Genomic DNA, 13,478 nt, shown 5'->3' with positions numbered 1-13,478 from the left:
GTCCTCTGCGAAACAGATTTGTGGGAAACATCTGGTAGAATAAAAGATATATTGGCCAAATATGCAAAAAGCAATTTGAATGTGCTGACTAAAGGTTTTCGAACTCCAGAGGCTGATCAAAGATGTCCAAACTGGGATAAATACCTTTGACAATCATTAACGGGAATGGGGAAAGTCAGCCACAGTTGGAGCATGAATGGAAACTGCTGGATGTTGCGTCTGGTGTGTTTTAAAAGCATGCAATTTGCTGCAATTATTGTGCGAGATTTAGAAATGAATGAGATTATAACTAAAGTACTTTTTTTCTCTGCTGAATAGCAGTTAAAACTCGTGGCTAGATGATCTGCTTGGTAGATTGATGAATAATCCATTATCTCTTCCAGGGGAGAAGCTTAGACAAATACCTGCAGAAAGGCTCTTGAGATTGACACTTCCACAGATAATCCATTGCATCTGGATAAAGCCAGATTACAACCAAATAACATGTAAAGGCATACCATGTGAAATTAAAAATGTGGATTTAGGGATAATGTGACCTCTTCTCTAGCTCATTGGTGGCGTGAGCTCAGCGTAAAGACGTGTCTTTGACTTGTGATGTTCATGAAGAAACACAGACAGTGATGCCAGGCTCAGAAGTGGTTTGCAGATACAGTTTTTAATGTATCACAACAATGAGCAACAAACATACTTGATGAACTATTTCCAGAAGAAGTTGTTCAAATACCATCTACAATAAACGTCATTTCAACTATGACAACAGGTCTGTGACAAAATAAAAAAAGTTTCAAAACCATGTTATTACCGTAATACGGTACAGCTGAGACCTCAAACATTACAGTAACAAAAACTAATGAGACTACTCTCTATATATAAAACATCAATAACATTTTTGGTTTAGTTTATTTAAAGTTTTCGCCATAGGGGCATCTTTTTTTATTAAAACCTTGGGGTGCATTTCCTATGTTACCCAGGCGTTGAAAGTACGTATTGTGTAGAATATGATTACGCCTTGATCATCCCTTTGATATCCAGAAGAACAATCCTAATATCAACCTTTAGAAGGTTGTCCTCCTATGCTTGACACTATCCATCCGTAGAAAGGTTTTTTGGCTGCTGTGCAGTTGCAACATTTATGTACAATTACATTATTGGACCATCCTTTTGTTTTTTGTGTTTTTTTTTTTTTTGTAATTTTTTTTTGTTTGGGTTTTTTTTTTTTTTTTTTTGCTTTTTTTTTTTTTTGCTTTACCAGTCCTTTGTGTGGGAAGCATTCTGGTCCAGGCTAACACCTTAGCGCACGGTGCTAGCTGACAGCTCAGTCTCTAAATGCTGTTCCACATTCAGGGAAAGGCAAAAGCCGAGTTCTAAAAGCCTTTGGAATCAGGACAGTCGCTCATGTTTTGGACAGAGGCAGGATTGCACCTTAGGAGGCAAAGATGTCTCTTGTGAAACACAATCAAAAAGTGTCTTCAGGATTAAAATAAGCGTTAAAATATTAAAAATCCAAATAAGAACATTAAAAAGTCCACAAAAAAGAGAATTAAAAACTGTGACATTTTACCTTAAACAGAAAAAACACCTGTACAGCAATAAAAAGTAAAATGAAATGTTACTTAATTTCATCGTTTGAAACAATTTTTAAGCATGATTTGATTTAACCTGTCAAACAGTTGCATTACATGCTACTTGTTCATCTCAGAATAGGAATACCAAAAGCAATACATTTTTGCATTTCTTCATATTAATAAATTTGTACCATGCACAGCCAACTACGAATATGTACAACAGCTTAGCTTTCTTTGTTCACGAGCCTTTTACTTTCATACATTAAGCCTTCTGTTACTTTGGAATGAATCACATTGTCCAACTGTATCAAACCAGAAAGTGATTCGTAAAAATTAAACACCCTTGACAGCGTTCACATTCTTTAAGTTACACAGCCAAAAATGAAAGAAAATGAAATTAAAAAAACAGTAAAGCAATGTCATTTGTGATGAATCAGTATTCTGTCTAGTAGGAAGCTGAAAATTTATGGCAAGCGATTGGAAAAAAAAAAAAGTAAAATAAAAAAAACAAAAACATTACACAGTAGCAGCATAACGTCATAAGATAATACTTTGTAATCCAAGTATCACTAAATATGATGGAAAATGGTCTATGTTCATGACATTAACAGAAGTGCCCAGAGTAGAATGGAAGAAACAGCCTATCCACTATATGGCAGTGTATAGGGGTAACACTGTGTTCAGTCCTACAGAAGTACAGAAAAAAAAAATCATTTTCTAAAACAAATGCTTGTCCCCCTTTTAAAAAGCAGCTTTCTTGTTTAAAAGAAGCGAATGTTCATACCATTTTTCAACACATTTTGTCCAACTTGCACTTTTTCAAGTATACAGTACTACTTTCATGGATGCACCAATTGTTAAATGTCTCTGGATTGTTAACAAATGTGGACCAATCTGCTGCTGAACTACACACAAATAATATTTCAAACAAATGAACAAACAAACAAACACTGAAAACTGATATCTATTAAATTAAGACATGGCCTACCTCAAATAATAATAATAATTAAAAAAAGAGAAAGAAATCAAATAAGTGCACTATAGTCCAGACACAAGCAAGTACCGTAACAGTATAGCAATTCACAAATGAAAAAATGTCCTATTCACATAATCTTCAAGAGTCTATCAAAACTAGAATTATTACCTCTTCAGAAAAGGGTGTGATGAGAGGTAAAAGAAAGAAGGTAAGAGTTGGCACAGATTATTAGTATATTCTACAAGAAAAAGGTTGTTGTATATAAATACAGCTTGTGGCAATACAAACTGGCAAACACAGGGGCATACACATGACTTCACCATTCTAAATTCCCTCAGTGGTAAAAGCATACTCTCTCGTAGGGCAAACTAAAAGGATATGCACGTTGTCCTGTAACAGTTATATTGTCTCTTGGTACACTACACACATCAAGGAAATGCCTCCAATAAAGCTTGACATGTTTTGGTAAAAGCCATTTATAAGCAGGCTTCGTTGCTGTTTCAACAAATGAGAAATGTTATGTTCTGACCTGAGAATTTAAAGCTACTGAATTACACCTAACTAAACTAAGAGAAATTCTCTTTGAAAGTTCTGGATCATTATCCCATACAGTACATGCTAGCATTTGGAAATCAATCCAGCTGAGGTGCAATTTGCTATCGTGAGAATTTTTGGCTTGAATCAAGCTCCAAAAGAACTTGTGAGAGTTTTCCTATTCCATGTTTTTTTTTTCTTGTATACAATATAAGCTCAGTCAAGCATCTGCAACAGTTCTGTCCATAACAAAAATCAATCATTTTCTTGCCAGCATATCAATATGGGAAAAACAATCCTGAGTCAATCTTTTGGTACTGTAATTTTTTGGGTTAGAGAAACTTTGGAACTGCAGTTAAAAGTCTTTTTTTCGTTTAAGCAAGGGATCCGTTTGTCACACCTACACACTGAACATATCCATTCTGATACTACTGAAATTGCCATCTAGGCCGGACGCCGCCTTAGCCTTGACTTCCAACGCGTTATCTAAGTCATCCAGCTTCTGGCTTAACTCACTGTCAGACTCGTCTGAACAACTTTCGGTGGGTAGTGAGGTTTGAACCCCTGAGGTGCTGCACGAAGTTGAGGTAACCGTTGAAGGCAAGGAAAGGGGAGGAGGAGAAGCAGATGGGCAGGAAGCAGCTTTCCTGGCTGAGGCCTGGAAAAGAATATTTGGCCAGGACTTCATGGACAAGTGAGAGAGATGAGGCAAGGTGTTATTAGAAGAAGCTGCAGACTGCGAGGTAGATGTGGTGTTAGGACAAGGGGAGCAGACTGAGTGAGGTAATAATCTAGCATGCTCTTTGGCATTTCTCATTGCTTGTTTGATTGTTTTCTCTTTGTGCAAGCTCGACTGAAGGTGTTGGCCAAGTGCTTCGTTCCCGCTGACGGACACGTTGCAGGCTATGCAATTGTACTTGCTCACGGCCTTCCGAAGCACTGTCTCTTGCGGATCGATAAAAGGGTGTCCAAAGTAACAGAAAGACTTCTGGTGGCGAGCTGCTGAGTCTTCATCAGCAAAAATCATCTGGCACTTTCTGCATATAAACTCGTGTTTGATGGACGGAACGATAAACGCATCTGGAAAGCCTGAACTTTTGGTATTCGTTTGGGGGTCTTCATTTGTGCTTTCTGTTGAAGAGCCTTTATCATCCTTTGTTTCGACGGCCCCTTTTGGTTTGAGAGAGTTGCTCTGTGCACTCGTTGACTTCATATGGGGCGTTTTCTGCTGTGGTTCGCTTTGCTTTTGCTGCTGATGCTGCTGCTTCTGTAAAGAATCCTGGAGGGACTGCTGGTACTGTTGGTACTGCTGCAGCAGGGCAGTCGGAGAAAGCCCAGCGATTGCCTGCGGCATCGCGGGGCCGTAGGGGAACAGGTTCTCCATTCCACACAGGGGAGGGAAGTATCCCCCCTGCACTCCGCCAGGAAGCTGGGGTGAGAAGCAAGAGGCAAAGCCAGGGATGAAGTAAGGCAAGAACTGTCCCCCTAGGAAGGAGCCTGGGTCACCAGCAATGGCATTCTGAAGTGCTTGCAGTTGTGCTGGGTCCATCTGCGCCTCACTTCCCAATTTTCCTAGCAACGAGAGTGACGGCGAGGGCTTTTCCCTTTTCTTCACAATTGGGGTCTCGGGACGGGCAGTGTCGGCTTCTCTTTCTTTCACCTTGGGCTTCTCTAACTTCTTGTCTTTCTCTGATTCTTTTATGTGCTGCTCAGTCTGATTTGCTGCCAAAGGATTGGGAGGAAGAGGAAGTGCAGCGGGTTGAGGAGCAGGAGGAGGAGGAGGAGGAGGAGGTGTCTGAAGAAGAGTCTTGGTTGGGGTACTGCTGAGAGACATGGCAGGAGAAGGGGTGGCTGGAGTAGGGAACCCAAGCATGCCAGCACCAGGAGACGCTAAAGCTGAAATACAGTGGTATAGATAATATTGAAATATTTGACTGCAAAATCACTCCTCAACTTTACAAGACATTATTTTGGGGCTATCACTCTATTACGGATCCAAACTTTTATCAAAAGGTGGATACAACAAAAAGAAGGAAAGATGAAACAAGACAGCAAGCACAGGCATGAAATCAAATGAACTTTAGGGGTCACAGTCAAACTCAAAGTATTCCACACTGTTACAGTAAATGCATGTATTAAAAGTCTTTATGAATTAGTGAATGTCACAGTCTTTCAAAGGAATGGAGCAGTAGCATTTCATGCATTAATTGTTCATTAAGCTACTGCATTGTGTTTGTCATACTAACTCACCAGGTGTATTTGGTGGAAAACCTGGAAGGGAGGATGGCCCATTGACCCCAGGAAGAAGCACTGGTGGGAGACCAGATATTCCTGGGTAGGCAGTTGGCAGGCTAAGGCCATGAAGTGCATTATTGTCCACTGCAGTTTGCTGCTGGGCTGGCAAGTTGAGTACATCGGTTGCCTTCTTCAAACGGTCAAGTTCTTGTTGAGCCATAAGCTGGCGGACAGTGGTAGGTGCAAGATAGTCTTTTTCTCGATCAACCTGGTTGCCCAGGGTTTCCTGTACTTTTGCAATGTGCTGCCTCGAGAAGATATGATCACGAATCGAAAGTCTGGCTGTATACTTCACGCCACATAATGTACACTCAGGCCTTGGCCCATCTGGGGAGCCCTGGCTTATCATGAATGGCTTTCCAATGTTTATCTTGAACTTCTTTTCTTTTGCACGGGCATTCTGGAACCAGACTTGCACCACACGTTTCGGGAGTCCTATTTCATTGCCCAGCATTTCACACTCTTGCATAGTAGGTGTGCGGTAGTCACTGAAGCAAGCCTTTAGGACTTTAAGCTGTAGGTTGCTCATTTGGGTTCTAAAACGTTTGTGGCCTGGTCTCTCTCCGCCACCTTTTGCAGACTTGAAGGGATTTGTACTTCCAAATGGACTGGGTGAGCTTGGATCAGTCAAACTTGAAGTCTCGCTCCTGTCTGCATTATCATCAAAGTCATCATCTCTGGAATAGAAGTAGTCACTGTCTTTGCCAGAGAAACTTAATGCTGGGCTAACCATGTTGAAAGGGATTCTATCGTCATTTATGTCAGAGATTTGTGCTTGGTTCATTCTGTTCTCCATCATTTTTTCATTTCCATTTATTGTGAGATTCTCAACTTCATTATTGGTCTCATCTCCAGTTGTAGCATCACTCACAGCTGTGTTAATTGAGGAGGTCTCATCAAAGTCCATTTTGTTGGCATCAAAAGAGGCCTCTCCAGAGCTCATGTTAAGTGCCTCAAGTTCATCACTATGTTCTGCTTTTATGGATGATAAGCTAAATACATTTTTTTGTGACATCTCGAGAGGTTTAACTGGAGTGGATGATGCAGCTGGAAGCTCACTGTCATTCATCTCAGTCTTTGTGGGCATCTGCAGGTAGTCAGCAAAATTAAACTTATTGGGACTTTGACCTCCTTCATCTTGAGGCATCATTGGACTTGGAGGCAAACTAAAGCCTGCCTGTTTTGCCTCATGCCAGTGTCTTGAGCGAATGTGGCTATCAAGAGCTGACTTGGCCTTAAACAGTGCTCTGCAGAAGGGACACTTTTTGTGAGTCTGGGAGGGCCCAACTGCTCTAAACTGCCCTTTCCTCTCTCTGGCTCGGGTGTTCTGAAACCATACTTGGACAACTCTTTTCTTCAGACCAACTTCACGAGCAATATGATCTAACATCTTTCTTGTTGGGTTTGAATCAAGTAAGTATTTATCATACAGGATCTCAAGTTGCTCTGGAGTAATGGTAGTCCTAAGACGTTTATCTCTGTGCTGATCTTCTGCACTGTTAGCACAATCTTTTTCATGAGATCCATCCTCCTTTTCATCTAATTTACGTTTCACAGAGTTTGAGTTCACAGCAAGGCCAGAGTTGCTTGGAGTTGGTATCTGGGATAGGGCTCCAGAAAGGAGTTGCCCTGTCATAAGAGGGTTATTTGGATCAAAGATCATATAGGGCATATCCAGTGGCCTTTCTAAAAACTGTGAGTGTAGGAATTGGTTCTGGGCAGCCAGAAAATGCATGTGCTGGTGCTCCTGCCACAGCTCTACTGTTGGGAAAGCGATTTTGCACTGATCGCAGTGGTACTGTAACATTTGAGGTGGCAGACTACTGTTCAGAGAGGACAGTGCAATTGATAGAGGACTTGATGAGACACTCGTAGACTGGGGCTGGGAATGGGGTCTTGACATTTGTGGCTGAGGTACTTTTTGTGGTGGAGGCTGTGGGGTTGAAGCCTTGGAAGATTTTAACTCATTTAGGTTCTTGGCGGTTTGTAAAGGGGCATTCTCTCCTAATTTTGGTCTTTCATGGAGGAGCTCAGGTTTGGGTGAGGTTTTCCCTACATCAGGTCGAGGTGAAGGCATTAAGGGAGAGCTGGAGCCAGAGCTGCTTGCTGTTACAAGTGAGTGTTTTGATGGCTCTGTTGACTTTGCTGAAATTTGCTCATTGTTGTCTGTGAATTCCTCTGAGTGGATTTCATCACCAGCTTCATCGTCCTCATCTTTGTAGCACTGCTTCTTCTGGTGAGTAATGAGGTCAAAAATTCGGGGGAAAATGACACTGCATTTCTTACATTGATACTGCATGTTGTTGGTCCTAATGTATCGCTCATTTGTTAGTTCTTTCTTCTCACTGTCTTTAATATCTGTTTGGTTTTCGTAGCTCTTGCGGGCCTTCTGACGGGCATTTTGGAACCACACCACAATCACTCGTGTTGGCAGGTTGAGTACCGTTGAGAGTTGCTCAATTTCATCATCCTTGGGGTAAGCATTGGTATCAAAGAAATCTTGGAGTACTCGCAGTTGATAATCTGTGAAACGTGTTCTTGATGACCTTTTGTTTGCCGTAGCATCAGTTCTGTAGTACTCCAGCATGTTCACTTGGGATTCAAGTCTGATATCTTCCAGTGTGGTCATGGGCGGAATGTTGAAATTGTAAGGGGAATCTTTGCTTCTTTGACGTTCTTTGAAGAGTGTATTGCGGAACCAGTGCTTTATGACTTTTTGTGGAAGGCCAGATTTGTCTGCCATTTCTTGAATCTGTTCTTCGTTGGGAGAATTATTGATGTCAAAATGAGCACGCAGGATTTTTAGCTGATCGTCTGTGATTCTGGTGCGAGGACGCTTGAACTGAGACTGCCGCAGGAAGTTTGGATCCAGTCCCAGTTGTTGTTGACATAACTGTGTGAGGTCAGAAGATAAAGAGTCCATTGTTGGAAGCTGCAGCGCAAGCTGTGGGGGTAGCCCAGGGTGCTGCACTGATTGCATCATCAGTGGTGGGAAAATTGGCAGGTCAAGAGAAACAGGGAGCTGCACTTGAGGAGGTGCAGTGGGTGGTGGAGGTGGTGGTGGTGGCGGAGGAGGAGGTGGTGGTGGAGCTTGCTGAGGAGTTTGTAGAGGTGCAGGAGATGGTGTCTGTGATTTTCCTACAGATGTAGTCACAGGGAGAGCAGTGACTGGGGCGGGAGGAGGAGGAGGAGGTGGTGGTGGAGGTGGTGGGGGTGTTTCTGGAGATGCTGGGTTTATGGGATACAGCTTATCATATGCCTCCCTGTACTGTTGTGCAAACTTCTCCAGCTCCACATATGGAAAAAACTGCCCATGTACATGTTCCTGATGGCTTTTGAGAATAAGCATGTTGGAGAAGAACTTTCCACACAGTCCACACTCAAGTTTGTCAGTCAGCTCTTCCTCTCTAGTCTTTTTCTGGGTTTTCTGTCTATTCTCATTGTACTGAATAACCAGTTCAAAGCCAAAGTTCTCTAATAGTGCTTTAGCAGCATTACCTCTAGCTCCCGAGATGATGCGTGGTGGAGGAATTAGAGGTTCTGAAAATTTAGGCTTTCTGGAATCTTTAGTGTCTTTTCCACTGTCAATATCATTAGCTATATCCTGCTTTGCTTTGCTCTCCTGCTTTTCTAGGTGCTCTTCAGCATCTCTAGACATTTGAATCTCAGACAGAGCAATGTGGTTGGACTCTGTTTTAGGCTTGTGACTCTGCTGGTGTGCTTTCTGCTGCTGCAGAGACTGGGAGGCCTGCTGCTGAGAGAGTTGAAGCTGTTGCTGTTGGCCCAGCTGATGTTGTTGCTGCATTTGCTGCTTCAGATCTTCTAGGAATGATCCAGTCATACCAGGCATCCCAAATGCAGCTGAATGCAATGCAAGCTCAGGGCTGATGTTAAATTCAGCACCAGGGATGTAGAATGGGAAGAGGAACTGGGGCTGCTGGAATTGTAGTAGGGCCTCTGGTGTCATTGGGAAGTGTGGGAAGAAAGCTGGGTTCAAAAACTGTGGCTGAAAGAATGCAGCTTGCTGCTGAAGCTCGTGCTGCAGTTGCATCTGAAGCTGTGCTGGTGACTGGGTTGGTGGGTGGGTAGGCTGCACAGAGATGTGATCAGTAGTTTGTTTCATGGTAACTTCTTTGGCATCTACAGTGTTTTCTTTGTTAGAGGATACTGGTGCATTTGCAGAATCTGCATTTCCCTGATTGACTGGAACAGGGCTTTTAGATGTAGTACTTCCGCTGCTACCACCTCCAGTACTAGTACTACTCTCCATTTTGGCGGTTCGTGCTTTTGTCTGATGAAGTACAGACCTCATGTGAATCTCCAGGGTTGAGCTTTGGCTATAAGCAACGTTACATATATTGCATTTGTATGGTTTGTTATCAACATTGTTGCTGGTCTCCTGGGGAACTGGGCTTGAGGCCTCTTGGATAACTTTCTTTAGCTTATGCAAGTGTGAGACAGAATTGTAGTGAACAAGAAGAATGTTCTTTTGGGTGAATGACTCCTTGCATACTGTGCATTTGTATGGTCGTGAGGGGTCTAAAAACTTTTCCATGGTGAAATTTGGACCTTTCCTAAATGGCAAGGTCCGCTTTGGCTCTGAGCCCATCTCATCAAGCAAGGAGCTGCTGTCACTTCCAGTCGGACTGGCCTTCCCTTCTTGGTCAAGTTCCTCATCTTTGTCTAGCTCGTGCTCAAAGGCTTGTGCCTCTTCCAGAGCCCGTATCTCACTTTCAACAATGTCACCATTTAGAGGCAAGCTCCCACAGAGTTGCTGTACTTCGGCTTCAGTCAGCTCAGGGTGACCAGTCTCCAAATGCTTTCGAAGGGCAAGGAATGTCCTGAAGCTGCGCTGGCACAAACTGCACATGGTGGCTGCACGGATGGCATGGTACTGGGAATGTATCTCAAGCTTCTGCATAGTCTTGAAAGCCAGGCTGCAATGGTTGCAGCGGTATTTGTAGACGTGGCGATCAGAGACTGAGAGCTGCTGCCGCTTCTGCAGATCACTAAGATGCTCCTGCAGGGAGTCTGGGCTCTTCCTGTCTTGTCCACTCGCTTTCTTCCAGTCAGGGGCCTCAGCAGCCTCCTTTGGCGGTTTGAGTTCCTCATTGGCAAGTTCAACCTCACTTTTGTCTTGGCCCATGCTGTTTTTCAAATCCTTAGAGCTGTTTCCTGTTGAAATTCAGAAAAAGGAAATATTTCAGAATTCTTCCAAAAACATTCCATTATAAAAGACTATTATTATGACTTTTCTAAGGAATCCTCTGTAATGCCATTCATACATTTTGGATGACACTGTGGCTGCATAAATATGCTTACCCATGGGTTTTCCAGATCCCTCAGGGATAACAGCTGAAGAATCCATTAAAGATGGGACTTTGTCTTGTAATGATGCAGGCAGCATGGAATTGGGCACTGTAACATCTGGGCCTGCAACCTGAAGACAAAAAAATACGAAAATAAGATATAAAATAAACTAATATTTACCAAAATAATAGTTTTATTCAAAAATTTAACCTTTTAATCAAGTAGAGATATAAGGACTTTTTAAACATCTTTTTTTAAAAACTGTTTTGTAACTTTATAGAAGGAGAACTTTTAAGTTTATAACATATTCTTTAGAGAAATACGCCAGGCCTGGGAAATGCTTATTCAAGTTATTCCCTGCCAGAGTATGATCTAGTTAGTAAGGCTGACAGCTTAGACATTTCTTTCTTTTTTGTATTTAGAGAAAATGAATGCTGCACATACTGTCATAATTAACTTCTCCACACAGTCTGGAGCCACGCTATGGAGGTGGGTGAGATGCAGCTGTAAGTGAATCTTGTTGCTGAGGACATCCTGACACAAGGGGCAGCTGATGACCGGCTGCATAGAATGCTGGGACATGATGTGCAGCTGTAAACGATTTGCATCCTTGTTACTGTAATTACAGTACGGGCACTGCTGCACCTGAAAAGACAGAGTTCATCATAACATTGGCATGCATGACTATATAGGAGTGACACTGCAACATGATGCCAAACAAAACAAGACTCCAAATGACTACAAAATCAAATTTCCTCCAATTCACTTTAGTTTTCATTTAATGTAACTTAATTAAAAACCTAATGAAGTAAATAAGAAATGAACTAACAAGAATGTCTGGAATTTCTAATCAGAAAATTACAAAGGATGTTGACATGAACCATTTCAGACTATGCCTGCTCCTCATTACATGAAGTATGTTTAAACTGCAACTTCTCACTACCTGTTTTAATATAGCCCTTTCAGAAATGGTTTAGTACCACTCAGACAGTGCTTTTTAATATAATTATTAGAAAAGTAAATGAATATAATCTAATCCAAGAATTTAATATACACAAAGATGGCTCAGTCTTGTTATTAAGTCCCATTTCTGCAAACAGATCTAACTAACCTGCTCATTGGACAGCGTCTTCTCTTCAGCTGATTTGGGCCTCTTGGGTGGAGTGTCATTTTCTTTCTCCTGCTGAAGCGACCGCTTCCCTGCTGTAGCAGTCCCCAGGGTTTCCTTAGCCAGTGTATTAATTCCTGTGAATAAACAGATAGGATATCTTCTGTCACAAGCTTATTCTGGACTCCTGATGCTGAAAATCTCCTGACAGAGGTACAATGACCCTCACTTTAATAAGACGGCACATTTGGGTATCATAAGATTATTGTTAGGAATGTAGATCTGATAAAAGGTTATTGGGGCGACTCACATTATATGAGACTCAGATTATGTAGCAAATGAAATGGACATCATATATTTACTACGAAAAGAAGCAGAAATTAAAGAATTTAAATTGAATTACACCACAGACAAATTGTGTGTATTGATTTTGAGCATGAATACTAGAGGATCCAGCAAAAAAAAATAAAAAATCTATATTCACAAAAGCAACCGAATGAAGATATTCGCAAATAAATAGAGGTTTGAATTCATTGTTATTGCATTGCAGGTCAGGGTACCATTATGCAGTTCATTTGGGGGATATAGACAGCCAAATCACCATTCCCAGCATCCCCCTGAATATCCATGCCTCACACTCTGTATTAGAGGGGGTTGCCATGTTATTTCCATTTCAGCTGAGCTCAATTCAGCAAATCAGCCCCCAGTTGTATTTAGAGTATGCTGCACAGAGTGATAAATCTTTCATTACCCCTGTATCCTCAGATACAGACAGTGTCCCAGCCTCCTCAGTCAATGCAATTTATCCTCTCGCTGCATATGCAGTGCACAAAGAAAGCCCTGCTCGCTGTTCTTCGCTCTAATCTGGTCACTCTAGGCTAAATGTGTGTATTACTCTTATGAATCAAAGCTTAGCAAAGCAGTCATCGAAAATGGATAGTGAAAAAGATGTTGGGGAAAAAAAGGAAAGGGTATTTTTTTCTGCTCCGTATTTAGTATATTTCAATATCTGCTGCGTGTTTGTGCATTTTAATTCTTGGCATTACAAGGCATTCTGCTTATTTTATTGTGGTCTTACATATCAGGAGTCTGACATATTAGCCTGCCAAAGAAAGTGACACAAGAGGGGGGAAAAACCACAAGGGCACAATACAAATTTCCAAGAGTATCAAGAGTATGGGCTGCAGTCTCAAATAGCTAGGTAATCTTTTTTTCTCTCCTGGCCTTGATATCCCTGCTGCGTTGGGAGGGTGGGGGGGATGTCACATGCATTTCATGACAAACAGAAAACCTCATTTGCGAGGCTCCCCAATCTCATTGCTGTACCGCATCATCTGACCTTTTTTCTCCCCCCTCTGTTTATTACGAGGATTTCTAATTTTAACTTTCAATTTTCGCCATCTTCCAGTCAATCTGCAACTAAATTATTTCCCGGGTGAGGAGGCGACTCCTGGACAACCGAGTGCAAATGCATTTCACAATGCAATGAGGCCCCTTCCATTGATTGCCATCATATTGAATGTAAATGTATGGTCTGGGGGCTAATCTGCTCTACATGGGGATCCATCTATATGATTTATTTTCTTAATCAACGCTCTGCTTTCATAAACATTTAAAGTGCATTGCAGATGGACACGCTAGACTGCCAGAATAGAAATAGGGGACAAAAAATGAGAAAAGAAAAAGTATG

The 13,478-nt window shown here is 41.9% G+C and overlaps 1 protein-coding gene across 1 annotated transcript in view; it reads right to left on the bottom strand.

The window, feature by feature from the left end:
• Positions 1-636: 636 nt before the first annotated feature.
• zfhx4 (zinc finger homeobox 4) overlaps positions 637-13,478 on the bottom strand; it is a 58,102-nt gene continuing 45,260 nt past the window's right edge. The window contains exons 5-9 of the mRNA XM_073830817.1: positions 11,792-11,925; positions 11,125-11,325; positions 10,693-10,810; positions 5,326-10,545; positions 637-4,971 (exon numbers count right to left, since the gene is read on the bottom strand). Coding sequence (XP_073686918.1) covers positions 3,476-4,971; positions 5,326-10,545; positions 10,693-10,810; positions 11,125-11,325; positions 11,792-11,925 — 7,169 coding nt within the window. The 3' untranslated portion in view covers positions 637-3,475. The remainder of the gene's footprint in view (positions 4,972-5,325; positions 10,546-10,692; positions 10,811-11,124; positions 11,326-11,791; positions 11,926-13,478) is intronic.

This window comes from Garra rufa, chromosome 24 (assembly GCF_049309525.1).
Source record: "Garra rufa chromosome 24, GarRuf1.0, whole genome shotgun sequence".
NCBI classification, from domain to species: Eukaryota; Metazoa; Chordata; class Actinopteri; order Cypriniformes; family Cyprinidae; genus Garra; species Garra rufa.
This window is presented reverse-complemented; position numbering and strand designations above follow the sequence as displayed.